The 24,717-nt window shown below is 38.3% G+C and overlaps 1 protein-coding gene across 2 annotated transcripts in view; it reads right to left on the bottom strand.

The window, feature by feature from the left end:
• The window catches only part of LOC126202954 (cholesterol transporter ABCA5-like), a 329,252-nt gene that overhangs the window by 39,031 nt on the left and 265,504 nt on the right, over positions 1–24,717 (bottom strand). For both annotated transcript variants that reach the window (XM_049937074.1, XM_049937072.1), the window contains 2 exons: positions 20,169–20,312; positions 12,519–12,740 (listed from right to left, as the gene is read on the bottom strand). In XM_049937074.1, the coding sequence (XP_049793031.1) occupies positions 12,519–12,740; positions 20,169–20,312 (366 nt within the window). The remainder of the gene's footprint in view (positions 1–12,518; positions 12,741–20,168; positions 20,313–24,717) is intronic.

Here is a 24,717-nt window from a genome sequence, read left to right on the forward strand (position 1 = left end):
ACCCCTTGACATTTGATTCCAGTGTGCTTGAATATGTTGATTTATACTTTGCAGACCTGATGATGGTGAAGTAGTTTCCTGAAACCGGTCATCACAATAAATGCTGTACAATAGCAATCTTGGCCGTTTGAAGTTGCACTTCAGTTTCTACATTTGTTTAAGTGCTTCATCACTTCTGTGGTATGCTCCCCCCCCCCCCCCCCCCCCAAAAAAAAAAATAAAATAAAATAAAAATAAATAAAAATAAAAAACAAAAAAAATAATAATAGAAAAAATTAAAAAAAGCAAAAATTGTTCATTCAAAAGGGGAACAACCATTTGACAGCTTACTGAAGAACTTAGCATCATGTACAGGGTCTGTGCAAAGCATTTTAACTGATAATTTGCAAATGAGATGAGTGGCTGCAAAATTTGTTCCCAGACTTTTAAGTGGTGAACAGAATGAAAATCATGTGTTGGCTTGTACAGAGTTGAAGGACTATCTTCATTCAGATCTGGACTTAATGTTGAAAACTGTAACTGTCGATGAAATCTGGGTCTGTTCCCAATGGAAATGCACATCCATCAAAAGCCATATTGCAATGAATTTAAAAGATGTATGAAGAAAGGGACCAGAAAAAAGGCCCAATGTCCTCACTCTTCGTCGTAACAATGCACTGTGCCACATCTTGCTTTTGATTAATGAGATTTTCGCTGCCAAAAATGTTCCTGTCTGTCCAAATCAGCCCTACTTACCAGATTTAGCACCATTCAACTTCTGGATCTTCCCATAAATTAAAACTATTCTTAAAAGAAAACATTTTAACACCATTCCTGACACTGAGAAGGCCATAACAGAGCAGCTGACTGTTATCCCAAAGAAACCCTCTAGTAAGGCTTCCAGTCAAGGATTCAGTGTTGGAACTAGTGCACTGCTAACGAAGGACAGTGTTTTGAAGGAGATTAAATCAAATTCCATGTAAGCATAGTACTTCGTCGCTAGTAAAATTATTCACTGTATTTATTGATAACACTTCATATATATAAAACATATATAGCTTATGCCCATCTGAATGTTTATTAGAGCAGCATGTAAAAATTTGAAGTGAATCAGTCAAGTACATTTTGAGATTTTTGGTAATAATGTTAAACAATGACTTGCTTTTATACAGTAGAATAGATATAGCTCAGTAGACCACTTTCAAGCTACAAACAAAATTATAGAATGCAGCAACAAGTAAGAATTATCAGTCTATGTGTGATTCATTGATTTTGAGGAAATTTTTGATTCAATTTAAAAAAAAAAAAAAAAATATAGCTCTCGAGAAAAGAAGGCATGGGTTCAACACCTGTCAGTCTACGGTCTTTTAGTCTAGTTAGTTTAGATGTGTTTGTCAGTGTGAGATGTAATTTCATAATTGATTAGCAGGTCAAAGTTTATTGTAACATTTAGCAACAAACTCTTTGACCCTAACCAAAATTTATACCAGTGAACTCTATTTTTAGTACTTAAGACTTGGTTACAAGAAAAAAGCACAACACTGCTGATTCCATAGATACCATACAATCCTCCTGAAATTATATCTTACACATTACACATTACAAATTATATCTACCACATTAATATATAGACAAATTTAATATGCAAAGGGAAAAACTCTTATGTACTATTAACATAAATCTAAAAAAGCACTAGTCTTCAGGCATTGTAATTCTGTTATTTAGTAGATATTTATACTTGGTCATTGTGACTCACATCCCTTAAATACTGGAGAAAAGGATAGACTTTAAAGACACACTAAAGTCCAGTTCAGAGTGAATTACATTATGGCAAGCCATGTAGACTTGCAATAATTTAATTTCTGTAAAAGCCATCAAGTCACAGGTTGGCAACAGTATATAAACATGACCAATACCAGTTTTACTGTGAGTGTCTTTTTAAGTTGTTTATCAAGTAAATGCTGTGCTATGAAGAAATGTTTTGACTTATTGATATATAGACAGCACACAGAAAATCCTGATGGCACATGTGAATTCTGGGATCAGAACTATCAACTAACTGCACCATTACAATTTAGCATACGGCAGTGATGGATTTGTAACATGATTGAATTGTGCACATATGTTATAGAAAGCACCACAATGTTTACAGTCTCCATTAGATATCACACTTATAAGAAATTCACAATTGTAAGAAGTGAGGCAGGAAGTGATGTTAACAGGGCATCTCAAGTTTATTAGATATTTCTAGATTTCCAGAGGACTTTTATACCATTCCTTATAAGCAGCTTAAAATCAGATTGTGTGCTTCTGGAGTGTTGGCTCAATTGTGAGATTGGATTTGTCATTTCCTGACAGAAAGGTAACAGTTTGAGGTAACTGAAGAAAAATCATCGGGGGAAATGAAAGTGGTATCTAGCATTCCCCAAGGAAGTATTATAGGCTCTCTGTTGTTATTAAATTATGTGAATGCTTCATCAGAGAATACAAGCAGCCCTGTTCAATACTTTGTAAATGATGCTGCTGATGTAATAATTGACAGAAAGTCATCCAATAAAAGCAGTGATATCTTGCATTCGTCAAGGAAGTTTAATATGCCCTCTACTGTTTCTAATCTATATAAACGATTGGGAGTCAATCTGAGCAACCATAGATTGTTTGCAGATGATGCTGTCATTTACCATCTAGTAAGTCACCAGAAGATCAAAACAAGTTACAAAATGTTTTAAACAAGATAGCTGCATGGCATGAAAAGTACCAATGGACTGTAAATAACAAAAACTATGAGGTTGTCCACATGAGTACTAAAAAACTCTGTTACACAATATATCATACAAACTTAAGTGCTGTTGACTCAACTCATTACCTAGGGATTAAAATAGAAACAACTTAAAATGGAACCATCACATACAATATGAGGGGAATGTAAAGCAATGACTGCATATCATTTGCAGAACACTTAGAAGCTGCAACAAATCTACTACAGAATTTCCCTACAATACACTGTCTGTCCTCTTCTGGAGTAATGCTGTACAGAATGGTATCCTTATCACATAGGATTAAGGTATGACATGGAATTGATGGAGAACATAAAAAAGTTCAAAGAAAGACTACTCATTTTTGTATTATCATGAAACATGGCAGTGACTGTATTACAACCACAAACTTTCCATTCCAGATGCCAAAATATTTTGTTTACTCAAACCTAAATAGAGAGTAATGACCATCGTAATAAATTAAGAGAAATCAGTTCCCACACAGAAAGGTTTAAGCTTTCATTTTTCCCATATGCTATTCAAGAGTGGAACAAATAAGTAATAATCTGAAAGTGGTTCTATAAACCCTCTACCAAACACTAAGAGTGAATTGCAGGGTAATTGTGTAGATGTACATGAAGGAGATTCCACATCATGAACCAGTTAACAAGTTTGTGTGTTTAGAGCACTGTTTTAATGACAGTAAAATAAGTAAGCAGGAGGGTATAAATGAACTGGAGTGCTTACAATAATTTTGAAACTGAATTAGTGAGATATGTACTCTCAGTAAAAAAAAATATAAAAAAATAAAAAGTGAAGATTTCTGAGCAAGCAGAGGAGAGATGCAGACTAAGGGTCAGTAGAAGAGACAAGAAAACAAGGAACCAGATTAGACAACAGACAGGAGTGGAGGAGGTTAGCAGTCCAAAGTTGATGACGTCACACAGTGTGGGTAGAATATACATGGAATCAACATGCTTAAATGTGACATCTCACTAAGATGCGGAGAAAAAACATGGAATCAATATGGATAAATCTGACCTCTCACTAAGATGTCGAGAACACACATGGAATCGGCATGGATAAATGCAACCTCTTACTAACATGGGCTAATGTAACAAAGAAAACAATCAATTTTTGACAAAATAATTTAATTGTATAGATAAAAAATCTACTCACCAAGCTGCAGCAGAATGCACACATAAAAGGAGGCTATAATTAGGCAAGATTTCAGAACCAATGGTTTCTTATTCAGGCAGAAGAGTTGAAGGGGAAGGTAGAGGTGTGAAAGAAAAGGACTGGAGAAGTCCAGGGAAAGGGGTAGGTTTTGGGAAAATCACCAAGAACCACAGGTCAGGGGAGACTGACAGACATGACAACAAGGAAAGACTGATTGTTGGGGACTGCATCAGATTAGATTTGAAAACCTGAGAGCTTAAAGGTGGAATGCAGGGTAATATGCAAGACAGAGATTACTGCTTAAATATAATGCTTGAGTTAATAGAAGTGAAAAGCTAGGTGCATTTTACAGAACAGAGGTGGGTGAGGGGACAGTGAAAAACAAATAGTAAAGATGTAGAAAACTAAAATGAAGAGAAGGAAAGAGTAGTTACTGTGAAGAAATGCTGAGACAGAAGAAATTAAGGTAAATGAAGGCCAGGTGAGTAGTGAGAACCGAGGACGTGTTGTAGAGCTAGTTCCCATCTGCGGAGTTTTGAGAAATTGGTGTCTGTGGGAAGAATCCAGATGGCGCGAGTGGTGAAACAGGTACTGAGGTCACGATTGTCGTGTTGTAGAGCATGCTCTGCAACAGGATAATACATGTTGCACTCTCTGCCTATGCCCATTCATCCAAATTAATAATTTGGTGGCAGCCATGCCGATGTAAAAGGACAAACAATGTTTACGTAACAGCTGGCATATGACATGCCGTTTCACAGGTGGCTCTCCTGTTAATAGCACATGTTTTGCCAGTTATAGGACTGGTATAGGTGGTGATAGGAGGGGGTATAAGGCAAGTCTTTCAGTGGAATGTATACTGGCAACATGCAATATCATGTAGCAGAGTATTCTCTACAACACGACAATCATCACCTTGGTGACTATTTCACCATGCGCACCATCTGGATTTTTCTCCCAGACACCAGTTTCTCAGAACTCCATAGGTGTAAACTACCACAACATGTCCTTTTTTCTTGCCATCCACCTGGCCTCAATTTATGTTACTTTCCTCTGTCTCAGTATTGTGGAAAGGAAAGTTGCCACTCACCATATAGCAAAGATACTGAGCTGCAGATGGGCACAACAAGACTGTCACAGTATAAGCTTTTGGCCAACAAGCCCTTTGGCAAAAATAGATACACATGCATTCATGCAAAGGTAAAGGCAGAGCACACACATGGCTGCAGCCTCTGCAGCTGAAGCCACATGCATGCAGAGAGAGAGAGAGAGAGAGAGAGAGAGAGAGAGAGAGAGAGAGAGAGAGAGAGAGAGAGAGTGTTTTCCACAAAGGCCTCGTTGGGTGAAAGTGACAGACTTTTTGTTGTGCCTATCTGCAACTCAGCATCTCCGCTATATGGTGAGTAGCAACTTTCCTTTCAATAACATTGTTACATTCCATCCTGGATTTTCCATTGTTTGATTTCTTCTGTGTCAGTATTTCTCCACAGCAACTACTCGTTTCGTCACTCTGTTTTAGTTTTCTATACCTTTCATTGTCTTACCCATCTATTTTCCACTGCCCCCTCCCACCTCTGTTATGCACAATGCACTTAACTTTTCACTCTTATTAACTCATGCATGATGTTTAAGCAGTAATCTCTCATATTACCCTCTCTTATACTTTTAAGCTCTCAGGTTTTCAAAACTCATCTGATGCAGTCCCCAACAAACAGTCTTTTCTTCTCATCCTGTCCCGTCCAGTAAGTCTCCCCCGACCCACAGTTCTGGGTGACTTTCCCGAAATCTACCCCTTTTCTTAGACCTCTCCAGTCCTTTTCCTTCACCTCTCTCCCTTTCCCTTCAACCCTTCTGCCTGAAGAAGGAACCACTGGTTCTGAAAGCTTGCCTAATTATAGCCTCCTTTTATGTGTGTGATCTGCTGCAGCTTGGTGAGTAGATTTTTTATCTATAGAAATAAATCATTTTGTCAAAAATTGATTGTTTTCATTGTTATATTAGCCCATGTGGCCATCATAACTTCTTTCTATGCCACACTAAAGCTGAGTGATGGATGGTGTAATCACTTCTCCTCCCCACATCATATTTACAAATATTACAATTGTTTCAAACTGTGATTTATTGTTGACAGAAAACTCCACAAGGCAGTAAATGTACTATGAGGCTATTGTCAGTATGCCCACGTGTTTAAACAGCTGTTTACTGTAGGTTCTAGAGTAGACCCCATACACTACTCTTATTATATGCTTCTGTGCAACAAACAATGGCTGGTTGCCTCAGAATATCATGCCATAAGACATTACTGAATGAAAATAGAGAAAGTTAACTTTTTTGACATTTTCATCATCAAAATATTATATTCTCTATGATGCAAATGCTGCAGAGCTTAGACATTTAAGATGCTCTGTAACACGTGACTTCAAGTTATTATCAATATAAACACTAAAGAATTTAGAATATTCTTTTTCATTCACTGATTTACCCTCACATTTTATTTCTAATAGTGTGGCCAGGCCTTGTGCAGTACTGATTTGCATGTTGTGTGTTTTTTCTGAATTCAGTATAGTAGCTGTTAATTTAAAAAAATTGTTGACTCTACGAGATATGAAAATTACAAGCTAATAACCTAATGGAAGGTCTATACATTATTATCACACTCCAGTAATCAGTGACCACAAGAGAAAATTAACATGCCACTGGAATTTAAATTAACTTCCTGTTCAATCCCAACCGTGGAAAGCATCAACTTCATACGTACTTTACAGGGGTTCATGATTCATTAGTTAAAAAATAGATTGGAGATTCAGAAGACTAGTAAAGACCCAATGACTGACTTTGAGAAACATTTGCAATTTTTCTTCTTCTTTCACATTGTGCTTTGGGTGAAAATTTATCAGTCATAGTGGAATTAGTACAAGTACGCAAGTCAACTTTAAATCAACAGTGTCACACCTGTTATTGTTCAACTCGGAGCTTCACACATCACTGTGAGGGGACAGATGTGGGGATCCAAGGGACTGTCCAGTATGTTCCATGTGTCCCCCCGGTCAGTTCAGTACTGTTGATGCCCTGGTTATTGCCCACAATGAGGTTGACCCTTCACCAGTGGCCGAGGGGGAAGTTGCCCCAAGCTGTGGCAGGTGGCAAAAGAATTTTTGGCGGGTCAATTGAAAGGCCTCCCTATTGGCTGGGAGAGAAGTGTGGCTGATACAGATTCTACACCAGATGCAGTCGCTTTGCCTGTTTTAGAGGAAGCCCCTTAGCTTGCAAGATCCCTGCAATCACAGAGGGTAGGTTTACTGGTAGTTGGGAGCCTCAATGTTAGACACACAAAGGGTGCACCTGAGGAGGAGAAGTAATATGATGAGCATTCCACGTGCATACTGTGGGCAATCATCCAAGATGTGGAATGAGTCCTTCCAGATGCCATGTGCAGTACAGGCTGCAGACAACTGCAGGTGGTGGCTCATATTGGTACTAACAATGTGTGCCACTTTGGGTTGGAAGAGATTCTGTGTTGTTTTTGACAGCTAGCAGAATTGGTAAAGACTATCAGTCTTGCTTGCAAGATGAAGGCAGAGCTCATCATCAGTAGCATTGTTGACATGACCAGTGATGAACCTTTGGTACAGAGCTGGATGGAGGGTCTTAAATCAGAGGCTCAGGTGGTTCTGTGACCATGTAAGATGCAGATTCCTAGAGTTCCAGCATAGGATAATGGGGTTGTTGTTGTTGTAGTCTTCAGTCCTGAGACTGGTTTGATGCAGCTCTCCATGCTACTCTATCCTGTGCAAGCTTCTTCATCTCCCAGTACCTACTGCAACCTACATCCTTCTGAATCTACTTAGTGTATTGATCTCTTGGTCTCCCTCTACGATTTTTACCCTCCACGCTGCCCTCCAATGCTAAATTTGTGATCCCTTGATGCCTCAAAACATGTCCTACCAACCGATCCCTTCTTCTAGTCAAGTTGTGCCACAAACTTCTCCTCTCCCCAATCCTATTCAATACCTCCTCATTAGTTGCGTGAACTACCCACCTTATCTTCAGCATTCTTTTGTAGCACCACATTTCGAAAGCTTCTATTCTCTTCTTGTCCAAACTGGTTATCGTCCATGTTTCACTTCCATACATGGCTACACTCCATACAAATACTTTCAGAAACGACTTCCTGACACTTAAATCTATACTCGATGTAAACAAATTTCTCTTCTTCAGAAACGATTTCCTTGCCATTGCCAGTCTACATTTTATATCCTCTCTACTTCGACCATCATCAGTTATTTTACTCCCTAAATAGCAAAACTCCTTTACTACTTTAAGTGTCTCACTTCCTAATCTAATCCCCTCAGCGTCACCCGATTTAATTAGACTACATTCCATTATCCTCGTTTTGCTTTTGTTGATGTTCATCTTATATCCTCCTTTCAAAACACTGTCCATTTCGTTCAACTGCTCTTCCAAGTCCTTTGCTGTCTCTGACAGAATTACGATGTCATCGGCGAACCTCAAAGTTTTTACTTCTTCTCCATGAATTTTAATACCTACTCCAAATTTTTCTTTTGTTTCCTTTACTGCTTGCTCAATATACAGATTGAATAACATCGGGGAGAGGCTACAACCCTGTCTCACTCCTTTCCCAACCACTGCTTCCCTTTCATGTCCCTCGACTCTTATAACTGCCATCTGGTTTCTGTACAAATTGTAAATAGCCTTTCGCTCCCTGTATTTTACGCCTGCCACCTTCAGAATTTGAAAGAGAATATTCCAGTTAACGTTGTCAAAAGCTTTCTCTAAGTCTACAAATGCTAGAAACGTAGGTTTGCCTTTTCTTAATCTTTCTTCTAAGATAAGTCGTAAGGTTAGTATTGCCTCACGTGTTCCAACATTTCTACGGAATCCAAACTGATCTTCCCCGAGGTCCGCTTCTACCAGTTTTTTCATTCGTCTGTAAAGAATTCGCGTTAGTATTTTGCAGCTGTGACTTATTAAACTGATAGTTTGGTAATTTTCACATCTGTCAACACCTGCTTTCTTTGGTATTGGAATTATTATGGGGTATAGAATCCCAATTAGAATCCCAATTAATAAGACAGGGGTCCACTACATAAAGGAAGTGGCAGTACAGGTAGTGGGGATTGTATGGAGTGGACTGGGCTCTTTTTTAGGTCAAAGGATCTCGGGAGGGGGGAGAAAAAAAAGGGTTTCAGTCTCATAGGGTGCCAGTCAGTCAACCACAGGCTAAGACTTGACATGGGAATCATAGTTATGGAAGTATTAAATTATTGTAGCTGAGTTGGCAAAGAACCAGAGCCACGGACGTTAATAGAAAGCACTGAAGCACAACTCATTATAGATACTGAAAGCTGGCTAAAACCAGAGTTCAGCCACAATTTTTACGAAAGACCTGGCGGACATTCAGAAAGGACAAATTAAATACAGTTGGTATTAGAAGTAGTTTATCTTGCTGCAAAATTGAAATATGTAGTTCCTATGAGTTAGTATGAATAGAGACTATAGTTGTCAACAGGAATAAATTAATTACTGGTTCCATTTACTGATGTCCCTACTCAGATGATACAGTTGCTGAACAGTTCAAAGAAGACTTGAGTTTCATTTCATTTCATACAATTATACTTACTGGTGACTTCAAACTATCCTCAATACGCTGGCAAAATTACATGTTTAAAGTCACAAATAGGCATAAAACATCATCTAAACTCATACCAAATATTGCCTCTGAAGATTATTTTGAACAATTAGTCCAGATTGCGAAAACATATTCTACCTCTTGGCAACAAATAACCCCTAACAAATAGGCAGCATTGCAATGGATACAGGGATGTCATTGTGGTGAGATGTAACACCACAGCACCCAGACCCACCAATAATAAATGCAAAACATAAGAAGAAGAAGAAGAAGATAAAAAATTAAATTGACACATTCCTAAGAGACAGCCTCTATTCCTTTCAAACTATGAAAGTGTAGATTAGATGTGGCTTAAATTCAAAGAAATTGCAATACAGAGAGTTATACCAAATAAATTAATAATAGACACGGTACACAAAACAGGTCAGAACACTTGCAGAAGAAGCAAAAAAAGCATGCTAAATTAAAGAGAATGTAAAATCTCCAAGACTAGTGATATTTTACAGAAGCTCAAAATTTCGTGCAAACTTCAATGCAGGATTCTCTTAATCAGAAATGAAACTCTTGTCTTGAAATCCAGCAAAAAATCCCGATAGGTTCTAGTCATATGTGAAATACACAAACGGCAAGGCACAATCAAAATCTTCACTACATGATAGCAATGGCAATGTTACTGATAACAGTGTCACTAGAGCAGAGTTACAAAACATAGTTTTCCAAAATTCCCACACAAAAGAAAATGAAGTGAATATACTAGAATTTAAATCAAGAACTGTTGCCAAGATGAGTAACTTGGAAATACATATCATCACAGGGCAGCAAAGTAGCTTACATCACTTAATAAAGGCAAGTCCTCTGGTGCAGATTGCACACCAATTTGATTCCTTTCATAGTATGCTGATATAACAGCTCTGTACTTAACAAATACATAAAACTGCTCACTTGATGGAAGATCTGTACCTAAAGGCTGGTAAATTGCATAGGTCCCATCAGTACCAAAGAAAGGAAATAGGAGTAATCTGATGAATTGTAGACCCAAATCACTAACATTGATTTGCAGTAGGATTCTGGAACACAGGCTGTGTCCAAATATTATAAATTACCTTGACAAAAATGATATGTTGACACACAGTCACCACAGATTCAGAAAATAGGTTTCTTGTCCAACACAACCAGCTTTTTATTCTCATTAGGTAATGAGCGATATCAACATGGAGTCCCTTACCAGATACGATTAATGGATGACATCAAAAAAGTTCAAAGAATGGTAGCTCATTTTGTATTATCATGAAATAGTAGGGAGTGTTTCATAGACATGACATACGAGTTGGGGTTGGCAATCATTAAAACAAAGACAATTTTCATTGTGGTGAGAGCTTTTCACAAAATTTCAATCTCCAACATTTTCCTCCAAATGTGAAAATATGTTGTTGACCCCCAACTCCATAGGGAAAAATGATAATTGTAATAAAATACGAGAAATCAGAGCTCACGCAGAGAGCCCGCTATTAAAAAGTGAAATAGTGTGAAAGTGGTTTGATGAACCCTCTCCCAGGCACTTAAGTTTGAATTGAAGAGTATTTATGTAGACTTAGATGTAGATGTAAATGTAGATCAACAAGGTTAGTAACAGCTCAAAACCATTTGAAACTTTAATGGTTGCAGCCATTTTGAGAAGCCTAAATGACTGCAGTCTAAGTGCTTCAAGAATACGCATATTACAGTCTCCTTTATCTTTGATTTTTTATCAAGGGGATTTGAAAAAGTCAGAAATAAAATTAACAGTTTGCAATGACTTTGCTTGTGCATTGGTCATTAGGAAATCTGTGATTAGATGAATGGATTATTAATAGTTAAGCCTCTCCTTTTTTGTTAGAAGCCTTGTATGGTTGCATATGTATGCTTCCTGACACATAATGAGTATGGGGAGAGTCAGTGTGTTATTGTTTGATGCTAGAAAACACACAGAACCAAAATGGATGTGGCCAGATGAAGACTTTAACACATGAAGAAGTCTGGGGGTTGCTCTTTATCCAGCAATTGGTGTCTAATGTATGGTTTTTGTTTTTGTTGTTGTTGTTGTTGTTGTTAAGGACTGGTCAGTGGCAATTAAAGGTATAGGAATATACATATTCTATTCCTGAACATTATGGAAATTTTTATACAACACTGTAACCATAATGTTTTGTATGATATAGAACCATTTAAATCATTTATAAGCTTTAGCGAAGAAATCAGTTTGTGCAGAACACACATTAAGGCGCTGTGGATAGCAATTGAAATAGTGTCAGTATTTCCATTTTATACAGATGGTCAATATATAATGCCAAAACAAAACACCTTTCAGCTGTCTTAAGTTCCAATTGTTACTTTATTTGAACAAGCAGTTTCAGCACTACATTATGCCACCTTCAAGCCCCCTCACCGAAACGAAGGAAGATTATCACATCTTGTTCAGTCAAAATAGTGGCCAACATTCAGTTAGTGGTATCCGTAGATTTTTAACACAGTGATCCCTTCACTCATTACTTGCCAGTCAGGGGACCTGGAGATGGTGTAACGTAGCGCCAAAACCGGTTGCTCAAATAAAACAACAATTGGAAGTTTACACACCTGAAAACTGTTTTGGTTCAACATTTGCAACTGAAATAGTATGGCTCAATATTAATGCAGGAGACTTCAACATAATTATACAGCTTAAATCATGTTTGGTTGCTTATCCACAAGATGTTAAAAATAGGCTCTCCTGAATACTAAGACCTATTTCAATGTTTTAAGCTTATCAGTGCAAAATGAAGACAATACAACCAATCCAATGTTATTTTTAATTAATTGCACCACATGTGAGATCCCAAAAGTCAGACTAGCAATTGCTTAGAACAACAACATTAATAAAAAAAAACAGTAACAATTTTTCCCTTCATTGGGGTGTTTAAATGATAAGACAAACTTACCCTTCCTTTGGTTGCTGCTTCCTCAGCAATCATGATTTTCATTGTAGTTGTTTTTCCAGCACCATTGTGTCCCAGAAGCCCAAAAACTTCTCCAGCATCTACTGCCAGAGACAGATTTCGCACTGCAATCTTGATGTGGACATCCTCCTCTTCCTCTTTTGGACAACACAAGCTGCATGTGCACATTTTCAACTCCTTTTTATGATATTCCTTTCGAAGATTCTGCACAGACAAACAACTGATAGTTACAACAATTAGGTAAACATAATTAGAATGAATGAATAAGTCTCATGAAATGGTGAACTGAGTTCTTTGATCAACTTATTATTAAGACATCTTTTTTTTAGTTTGTTAGCAGTCTGGATGCTAACAAATGTTATGCATCAGTTTACATTTAATGTACTACCACTGTATATTTCTTGCAACCACAGAACAGTTTTGTGTGTCTGCTATTGCATAACAAGAGTGTCAATTACTTACTGTGAACCAGCAAATAACTTGTTCACCCACTGCCTTGGTGATGTCTAGTTTTGGGTTTTGGTCACTTGCTTGAACTTTGGAATAGCATTTATGTAGGTCAAGAACAGGACTGGATCCAAAACAATACCTTATTTTATGCCCCCCCTCTCCCCCTCCACCCACACTGTGTGTGGTTTCAATTCGGGTGCACAAACCATTATTGTCTCAATCTGTTTTCTATCAATATGATACGACTCTTTCCGTACAAGACGGATTCCCATTCACATTGTAGTTTGCCTAACTAGCATGTTGTGAAATACAAAAGACCTCACGAGGTCATAAAAGTGCCCTTGAGAAAACTTATATCCTTCATTATTGCAAATGATTATTTTATGAAAATAACAGCTGAACTAATATACAGTTGATGTGATCTAATAAAAGAGGGAAAGTATTTTACTGCAATAGTTCCTTCAAAACTTTTGGTAAGACTGGAAGGACTGAATTGAGCCTGTTAAAAGTTGTTTGACTGTCTGATTTTATGTATGGACCCTTCTATTGTTTACTTAAGTTTCTCATGAAATATGCCTTCAATTACTGATTTCAATGACAACCAAGAGAGACAGTAAGATAGTGTGAGATGCTTATGTTAACACTTTCGAGACCAAGCCCAAGCACAGCTCAGGCCACAACTTTGTGTTAAAAGGGCCGTGCCTAAATATAGGTCAGGCCATGATTTTCTTGGCTAGTGAGCCACGTATCACTGAAAAACTGGACTCATTCTGTAGGAGAACAACATACAGATGTCTCACTACCTGTCCCTTGACTGGTGCTGCCCCCAGTTGTCAATTTCTAGAACTATTTTGATAGAAAAGTTAACGAATGTAATAACTGCTTTCACAAATGGATGGGACAATATGATAATATTGACATAATTCCATGCGCGTACTTATTAGGTTTTGGAGTTTTCTGTATTCTGCTACGAATTGTCATGTTTGCTGTGTGGACAAGAAATTTTGGAAGTTCAAGAGGGAGAAATTACTCAATAACTCAGCTTGCACTTTTTCTTGGGAGAATAATCATACTTCCATATCAAATAAATTCACAATTGCAAATAAGGACTACCATCAGCTGTAGAATGGAATGACGACAATGAAAATTTGTGCCAGACTGGGACTCGAACTCTGATTTCCTGCTTATTGTAAGTGGTCGCCTAACCATTTAGCTATCCATTCACAACTGATGGTTGGACCCACATTCCCATATGTTGTCAACCATGCATCTGTGACCTGCACTCGTACATCCACTATGTATATTCCCATATTTGCCAGACATCGTACTTTATTTATTTATTTATTTATTTATTTATTTATTTATTCCATGTGATCTGTTGGTACACAGTGTGTTGCAGATGTCGGAAAATGTCATTTAACATTGTTAACATGTATTAATGTAAGCCTATAGTATTCTAATGTATTATATTGCTCAATGTTTTCAATTTAGCACAAACAGCAAGATTACTTGTCTAAGTATTCATTTACAGAGTAAAAACCGTGACACAACAAATATGACTTCACGGCTTTGCTAAATTCTATGTTATCTTCAATGGACTTAATATTAGTGGGAAGATTGTCGAACAGTTGGAGGCCCATGTGGAAAACTCCCTTTTGACACAGTTGAGTATTTGTTCGTATAACATGCAGGTTTGCGTTTTTCCTGGTGTTGTGTTCATGTATTTGATTATTTTTTACGACTCTGGGGTCAGTTGGCACTATATGTTTTCTGAAGAATTTTAGAGTCTCAAGAATGTAGAGGCAAGGCAGTGTTAGGATTTCTAACTTTCTGAAGATGGGTTTGCAGGAGTCTCTGGGTTTGCTCCCATTAATAATCCTCATTGCTCTCTTCTGGATTCTGAATGTGCTCAGAGCAGTTGGAGCATTTCCCCAGAATATTACACCATATTTTAGGTGGGCTTGTATATAAGCGTAGTATGCACTGGTTAATGTTTTCAGGCTAGTACATGTTTTCAGCACACTCAATGCATAACAGCCAGTACAGATCCTGGCATTTACCTTTCCTGTATGTGTATTCCATTTCAAGTTATCTTGAACCCACAGACCTAGGAATTTGAAAACAGTGTTGGTATCTATTGACTGGTTATTTATAGTGACAGATGGCTGAGAGTAATTTGCATTTTGTGTTGTGTGGAAATTCATGGAAGCTGTCTTTTTGGTGTTGATGGTTAATCTGTTGATTTTTGCCCAATTGCTGAGTTGATCAGTAGCCACGTTCACAGCTTTTTGCACTGCCTCTGTATTCTCCCCTTTGAGGAGTACAGTTGTGTCATCAGCAAAAATTATTGTTTTGTGTGCATCAACATTCAGGCTCAAGTCATTAATATACAGGAGGAAAAGTAGGGGTCCCAATACTGAGCCCTGTGGAACACCTTGCTTTACAGTTTTATTACTTGATAGTATTTCGGTTATTGAGTTGCTTTGTCTATTAGTATATTTCATGCTGACTCTCTGCGTCCGATTGGTTAGGAATGTAGCAATCCAGTTGTTTGCAATTCCTCTGATACCGTAGTGTTCTAATTTTTCCAGTAATATTTTGTGGTCAACAGTGTCAAAAGCCTTTGACAGATCCAGAAATATGCCTGTTGTGGGTTGTTTTCTATCTAACAGTTCTAAAAGCGTATTTATGCAATCATATACTGCAGTTTCTGTAGAATTGTTGCTTCTGAACCCATGTTGAGCTAAACTTAGTAAACCTTTTTTTTCAATGAAGTCCATCATTTTTTTGGACATTATTTTTTCAAAAGTCGCTTGCTCAGTATCGGCAGATAAATATGATATTGCAGTGCCTGTATTATTCTGATTACAATGAAAAGTTCCTTTGAACATGAAGACATAAATACGATAGTGCAGTGCCTGTATTATTCTGATTACGTTCCAAAGTTTCTTTTGATGTGCAAGACAGACTATTAAGCAGGTAGTCATACTGTCTTGGCTTATTAGTGTATGTGCCTAAGAGACTGATTTCTATACTTCAACATTAATAACACTGTTGTTGTCAACATTAATAAGAATTACTAAGGACATAAAACAAAGCTAAAAACAATGATCACTGTGCAAACACACACAATCTGAAGATGGCACATGCGTGAAGATGAATACATAAAAAGTTGTGTCCCATATGTGAAAATGGCATTCCACACACATGGCATTCTTCATGTCAGAATTTATCAGACCAATGTCAACACAAAAACTGTACAGTCCATTTCCTTTTTTTATATGTTTCAACAAAGACTTACCTAACACAGGTTCAATGTGTTAAATCTTTTGGCAAGATGGAGAACCTATGACACTGGTGTATGGAGCTCATACATCTTTATATCAAAATCTTCCAAACCATACCATTGGTCATATTGGACATGATAGCCCTGTATTCTCCTCTTGGCCACCTAGATCTCTGGGACTGACACCTGAGGATTCCTTTTTATCTCGTTAGGTGAATGACCTTGTGCATGTGCCTCCTTTACCAAAAACACTTCCAGAACTCAAAATGCACATTTATAATGTGTCCAAGTTGGTGACTCCGCCTGAGCTTCAGAAAGTATGGTGCGACATGAATTATAATGTATTGCTCGTTTTGCCAAGGGTGTCTACAGAATGTATAAAGTATGTAAAAACTAAATTTAACTTCATTTTACATTCTCTGCAATTCTTATCAATGTATCACAATTTCATTAAATATAGCCACTTGTAATCACTAACCACTATGAATTCCCCTGTTTGTGAGAGGCAATACCATACCATCGTCATGAATACCTCATTTGCTGAGGTTTTGTTTGTCCTTGTTGCAGGGTGGTCTTTTTCTCTCTACTTCAGAAACAAAAATATTCTGAGGCACTACAATTTTTCTGAGGCACTACAATTTTTCTGCTCCACAACCTCCTAACTCCTGAGTAACTACACCTGCCACCAAGAATCACCACCACCTCACTGAAAGAGCAAGTGCATTACATAGGCAACAACCCACATGCCTGCAGTGCCTATAGAACTAGTGCTATGAGCAACAAGTGGCATAAAAGTCCATGGGACATTGTTCAGCAACACTAGAGATTTAATTTGTAACCAGGTTATAACAGTGCTGTGTTTGTGCAAATACACTGATGGGAAAAAAAATTGCAACACGAAGAAGGAGTTGTCCGACATAGACAAAAGTTGATAGGCATGCTTCTACATCTGAAAGGTGATATCTATTGAAATTTGCACCAGTCACAAAGGGTGGGAATGGTAGCACCAGCAAGTCAGGTTTGCTTGAAATACATGCTGTAATGGCCATAAGCATTAGTTAACTTTGAGATTGGGCACAGTGAGTGGTTGTTAGTCAAGAATGCCTTTACGGTGAGAAAGACACCATTATCAACACCTCACTGAGTTTGAATGAGGTCATGTAATAGGGCTACAAGAAGCTGGATGTTCCTTTTGTGATAGTGCAGAAAGACTGCAGGAATGTAGCAACTACACTTCATTACTGGCAGCAGTCGTCATGAGAATGTACAGTCTAAAGAAGACTGGCCAAGTGCCACAACCAAGAGTGAAGACCATCGTGCTTGGACTATGGCTCTAGTGCATCATATTGCATCTGCAGCAGTAATCTGAGCAGCAGTTGGAACCACAGTGACACAACAAACTGTTGCAAGTTGGTTACTTCAAAGACAGCTCCGAGTCAGATGCCCTTTGGCTGCGCTCCACTAACCTCAAACCACCACCATTTATGACTTCAGTGGTGTCAAACAAGAGCTCATTGAAGGGCAGCGAGTGGTTCTATTGTGTTTTCTGATGAAATTTGGCTTTATCTCGGTGCCAGTGATAGCCATGTGTTGGTTAATAGGCAGTTGAAAGCCTGCATCCAACCTTATATGTGCTAGACATACTGGACCCACATCTGGAGTTATGGTCTGATGGGTGATTTTGTATGACAGCACCCTGATGGCAAATCTGTATGTCAGTTGGGTGACTCGACTGTTGTGCAGCCGTTCGTGAGAAACATTCCAGGGGGTGTTTTCCAACAGGATAATGTTCGACCACATACCGCTGTTGTAAGCCAATGCTCTACAGTGTGTTAAATTGTTGCCTTTGTCTTCTCTATTACCAGATCTGTCTCCAATCGAGAACATACGGGACATCAACAGATGACACCTCTTGTGTCATCCACAAACAGCATTAACCATACCAACCAACTGTGACAGGCATAGAACTCCTTCCCAAAAACTGACATCCTGCATCTATGTAACACAATGCCTGCATATTTACATGTTTGACTCAACATTCTGGTGGTTACATTAGTTATTAATGTAGCAACATTTCACATTTGCAATGGCTTATGTCACAATTACATTAACATGTGAGCTTGCAATGTTAAGCACTTAAATAAATAACCTAGACAAATGTATTCCCACAATTTCATTACTCTACATTCATTACTTTTTAGTGTTGTGATTTTTTTTCCATCAGTGTATGTACTCTGTTAAAATGTATGCAAATTGAGGACAGTGTAAAATAAAAAAAGGGGGGGGGGCACTGTAGCAGTGTCAGCCTAAGCAACTGTGACAGCAATATGCAATCCTGCAAGTGCCACTAGGGAAAGTTGGCCACATCATAAATGGTGCCAGCATGTAGCCCATAAATAGGCCAGTCCTTCCTGACCACAAAGCCAGTCTGTTGAGGTGGCTGTGAGGTGAATAACTGAGCCCTGGGGATGACAGTAGCTAAGTGACTTTTTTGCTATGTGCCTAGAGCTGTCTACAAGAGCCAGATACATAGAAATCTGCCTCCTGCCCCCTTTTACATATGTCAATTTGGACTCTATTCTGTCCATTGCTGCTGCAGCACATCGTGGCACTGCTCTGTCACCCAGAAACACAGTTACCACCCTCTTCAGGCTTCCAGTACCAGACCCCAGCACAGCAATCTGGCATAGATTGCCTGGCTACCCTGTCTGTATCCACAGCCACATATGTTACTACAACAGTAACTTCATGTAACCATACAAATAGCTGAAGTTCTGAAGGTAGCAGGGATAAAATACAGGCAGGAAAAGATTATCTACAACTTGTACAAAAAGCAGACTGCAGTTATAAAAGACGAAAGACATGAAAATGAAGCAGTATTATTTGGGAAGACAATTAGACAGGGTTGTAGCCTATGCCCCATACACGGAGTAAGCTTGAAGGAAACCAAAGCTAAATGTGGAAACGTAGTTCAGTTTCAGGGTGGAGATATAATAATTAACTTTGATATTTGCCTGCGGCAATGCAATTCTGATGAAGGCAGTAAAGGACTTGAAAGAGCAACTGAATGACGTGGATAGTATTTTGCAAAAGGGTTTACAAGATGAATATCAAAGTAAAAATAAGGGTAATCCAAGATAGTCAAATTAAGCAGTCATTTCTGAGGGAATTAGGTTAGGAGATTAGACACCAAAAGCTGTAGGTGAGTTTTCACAGCAAAATAACTGTTGAGGGCAGAAGTTGAGAGGATACAAAATGCAGAATAGCAACAGCATAAAAATTGTTTAAAAATGTCAACACCAAATATAAATTTAAACATTAGGAAATAATTTGAGAAGGTATTTGCCTGGAGTGTACAATTGTACGAAAGTGGTAAACAGAAAATAAGCAGTCCAAGCAAGAAGAGAATAGAAGCTTTTGTAATGTGGTGCTGAAGATTAGATGGATAGACTCAGTAACTGATGAGGTCACATTGAATCGAAGTGCTGAGAAAAGTAATTTATGGGTCACACTGACTAACATCTAAACAGGGATCAATTTATAGAACAGTTATACGCAACTCCTGAGGCATCAAAGAAGTGTCAGTCTGGTACTGGAGGCAAATGTAAGAGGGAGACTTGAGTTTGAATACAGTAAGCAAGTTTAGATGGATGTAGGTTGCAGCAGTTATGCGGAGATGAAGAGGCTTTACACAGGATAGATTACTGTGGACAGTGGCATCAAACCATGCTTTGGCCAGAAGATAACAACAATAATCCACCACACATCATACAAGTAAGTTATAGTAGCCACCCAAAGATTTGAGTACTTCAACTTTTAACTTTTTACAAATGATACTGATTGACACCAAACACCTTAAATGTATCAAAGGACACAAAGAAACTGTTACCACATACCTGAACTATTACCACAGGTGGCTTTGTTATATTGCTGGCCATTATGTCAGCAACCTTCTGTCTTTCTGCTTTAACATCATTATCTTCATGTTCTCCAATGTCACTATTTTCAGTTACTTCTTCTGATGTTTTCCGGTCATGATTCTGCAATGCATGAGCAAAGTTTTATTTATAGTGTTGACTCATTTGTTTCAACTGCTACACTTACTTTTACACAACATAGCACAATAAAATCTGCTAATCTCATTATTGCTGAAGAAATCAGATGGTATTGGATTGTAATATTCTCTTACATCATGTCAGACCCTTAAACTATGGTCATACAAAAAGAATAATGATGTAAATGTAACCAGTTGAGTGTGAAGCTTAGAATAAATTTTGGAAGGACATTGCAACTCCTTAGAGAAATATCAGTACCCAAAAGGACCAATAAAAAGTATTAATACTCATAAAGTGAAAATGAATACTCATATACACAGTGTTTGAGACAATGCAAAGAAACAGCTGTAAGAGAGGGGGAAGGAGGGAGGTGGGAGAAAAGCTGTTTGTACTTCAAGGGTAAAACAAATGTGGAGATACAAACTGCATGAATTAGTGAAACATGAACTGACAAAAGTACAGCAACGTCCAGAAATTAAATATTAAAATTTTGCTTAAATAGATCTGAACGGATGTCATTTATTCAGACATTAAACAGATGGTCCACAAAGAAACAGAAGAGGGACATATAAGAAAGAAAAAGAGAAGAGGAAGAGTGGTAGGGAGGCAGCAGGGGGGGGGGGGGGGTAGAGGTAGATAACACATGCTGTTTCATTGTGGTGAAACCTCAGTACCGGTATGTCATTTTCAATATCGCTAAGAAAGTGAACTAATGGTTATGAGATTAGATAGATTGCAGCAAATGTTCATTCTTAAAAATTTACTTTTTTACTAAGTACATTTTGTTCACTTTACTGAGAGCCCAATGGTGTGTTTCTGGCCTGTATCAGGTTCTTATTATCAAGATTGGAAAAATTCACGTCATTATCATCGTACTATTACAGATATGTGCATGTACACTAGTGTGTCTGAATTTTTGTGTAATTTGAATTATATTAAATTGTATTTCTTTCAAATGTCAATTTTTTCCTCTCATCAGTAACAGTATCTGCACCTCATAGCACTTTATGATTGAGGTCACAGATCAAAATAATAAACCAGGATGTGTACTCTCACCTTGGAGGATAATATAGAAATATTGATATGACAATAAAATGTAATTGATTTATATTGAGGAAGGATAACAAAAGTAAATGAACTATAATGAAAGTGGATAAATAGGCCTTGGGCCTAGTAAAAGACCAAACCAATAAATGGTAGACAGTGGCACTTTGAGCAAGAACGAAAGACTTTGATAAATACCTGAACTGCTGAAAGAACTTCCACACTGGCTGAGGCCCTTAACAGCAACAACAAGGTACATTAAAGAGCTCTTGCATCATTTATGGTGGTGAAGTCAACAGAGTCTGTTACCAATCAGTGGCTGCGGTTGTCCTTTGGCCTTGCTAATCAGTGGACTGATCCAAAGAGTAGTAAATGTATTGTGTTAACTGACATACTTTTGAAACCTATGTGAAGTAAATAAATGGTTTGATACAACAATTGTGAAATTAGGTTTTATTGTATCTGGACTGATGATCAAAGTATTTTTGATAGAAAATCAGGTATGCTAACTCCTGTCACTGGGTTTATGCAGCTATTCTCTATCAGACTATTTTATGCCCTTCATATAAAATGTCACTAACAGCTAAAATGTCCAGCCCAATCTTACTTGCAGCCTCTGCCAGCTCTACCTTCTTCCCAGAGTAGCCCCCATTGATATTAATAGCTCCCAATCTCATTACCATTTGTTTGCCAAGTCGTATCTTAGGAGTCCCTGGTTTGTCAGTCTCACCTCTAACTGACAAACCAGGGACTCCTAAGATACGACTTGGCTAACAAATGGTAATGAGATGGGGAGCTATTAATATCAATGGGGGCTACTCTGGGAAGAAGGTAGAGCTGGCAGAGGCTGCAAGTAAGATTGGGCTGGACGTTTTAGCTGTTAGTGACATTCGGGTAAAGGGTGAGAAAGAAGAGGAAGTGGGAGAATACAAGGTCTACCTGTCAGGAGTCAAAGCAGGAATAGCACAATGGGGTGTAGGGCTTTACATCAGGAAAGAAATGGAACCCAGCGTAGTTGCAATAAGGTATGTAAACGAACGACTGATGTGGATAGATTTGACAGTGTCTAGCAAGAAAATTAGGATTGTGTCAGTATATTCGCATTGTGAAGGGACAGATCAAGATAAGATGGATAGTTTTTATGAGGCACTCAGTGATGTAGTTGTTAGAGTAAAGGACAAGGACAGTGTTCTGCTCATGGGTGATTTTAATGCCAGGATTGGAAATCGAACAGAAGGGTATGAAAAGGTTATGGGTAAATTTGGAGAGGATATGGAGGCCAACAGGAACAGGAAACAACTCTTGGATTTCTGTGCCAGTATGGGCTTAGTAATCACAAACTCCTTTTTTAAACATAAGAACATTCACCGGTATACTTGGGAAGGCAGGGGAACCAGATCTGTCATTGACTATATAATAACAGATCAGGAATTCAGGAAGGCTGTGAGGGACACACGTGTATTCAGGGGATTCTTTGATGACACTGATCATCATTTAATCTGCAGTGAAATTGGGATTGTGAGGCCGAAAGTGCAGGAGGTCAGGCCCATATGTAGGAGGATAAGAGTGGAGAAACTTCAGGATAAGGAAATCAGGCACAAGTACGTAATAGTGATCTCAGAAAGGTACCAGTTAGTTGAATGTAGTCAATTACAGTCATTGGAAAAGGAATGGACAAGGTACAGGGACACAGTACTAGAATTGGCTAAAGAATGTCTTGGAACAGTGGTGTTTAAAGGCAGGATGAAGCAAACAGCTTGGTGGAATGACACAGTCAAGGCAGCCTGTAAAAGGAAAAAGAAGGTGTATCAAAAATGGCTACATACTAGAACTCAGGTAGATAGAGAAAGTTATGTTGGAGAAAGAAACAAAGCCAAACAGATAATTGCAGGATCCAAGAAGAAATCTTGGGAAGACTTTGGAAACAGTTTGGAGACTTTGGGTCAAGCTGCTGGAAAACCATTCTGGAGTGTAATTAGCAGTCTTCGAAAGGGAGGTAAGAAGGAAATGACAAGTATTTTGGATAGGTCAGGAAAACTGCTGGTGAATCCTGTGGATTCCTTGGGCAGATGGAGGGAATATTTTGAAGAGTTGCTCAATGTAGGTGAAAATACAATCAGTAACGTCTCAGATTTCAAGGTACAATGGGATAGGAATGATGATGGAAATAGGATCACATTTGAGGAAGTGGAGAAAATGGTCAATAGATTACCGTGCAATAAAGCAGCTGGGGTGGATGAAATTAAGTCGGAACTCATCAAATACAGTGGAATGTCAGGTCTTAAATGGGTAGACAGGATAACTGAAATGGCCTGGGAGTTGGGACAGGTTCCATCAGACTGCACGAGAGCAGTAATCACACAAATCTTTAAACTTGGAAACAGAAAAGATTGTAACAACTACAGAGGTATCTCTTTAATCAGCGTTGTGGGTAAAACTTCTCAGGTATTGTTGAAAGGAAAGTGCGAGTATTAGTTGAGGACAAACTGGATGAAAATCAGTGTGGGTTTAGGCCTCTTAGAGGTTGTCAGGACCAGATCTTTAGTTTACGGCAAATAATGCAGAAGTGTTATGAGTGGAACAGGGAATTGTATCTGTGCTTTATAGATCTAGAAAAGGCATATGAATGGGTTCCTAGGAGGAAGTTATTGTCTGTTCTACGAGATTATGGAATAGGAGGCAAACTTTTGCAAGCAATTAAAGGTCTTTACATAGATAGTCAAGCAGCAGTTAGAGTTGATGGTAAATTGAGTTCATGGTTCAGAGTAGTTTCAGGGGTAAGACAAGGCTGCAACCTGTCTCCACTGTTGTTCATATTATTTATGGATCATATGTTGAAAACAATAGACTGGCTGGGTGAGATTAAGATATGTGAACACAAAATAAGCAATCTTGCATATGCGGATGACTTAGTTGTGATGGCAGATTCGATTGAAAGTTTGCAAAGTAATATTTCAGAGCTAGATCAGAAATGTAAGGACTATAGTATGAAGATTAGCATCTCCAAAACGAAAGTAATGTCAGTGGGAAAGAGATATAAACGGTTTGAGTGCCAAATAGGAGGAACAAAGTTCAAACAGGTGGACGGTTTCAAGTACTTAGGATGCATATTCTCACAGGATGGCAACATAGTGAAAGATCTGGAAGCGAGGTGTAGCAAAGCTAATGCAGTGAGCGCTCTGCTACGATCTACTCTCTTCAGCAAGAAGGAAGTCAGCACCAAAACTAAGTTATCTGTGCAGCGTTCAATCTTTCGACCAACTTTGTTGTATGGGAGCGAAAGCTGGGTGGATTCAGGTTACCTTATCAACAAGGTTGAGGTTACGGATATGAAAGTAGCTAGGAT

The sequence above is a fragment of the Schistocerca nitens genome, chromosome 9 (genome assembly GCF_023898315.1).
Source record: "Schistocerca nitens isolate TAMUIC-IGC-003100 chromosome 9, iqSchNite1.1, whole genome shotgun sequence".
NCBI classification, from domain to species: Eukaryota; Metazoa; Arthropoda; class Insecta; order Orthoptera; family Acrididae; genus Schistocerca; species Schistocerca nitens.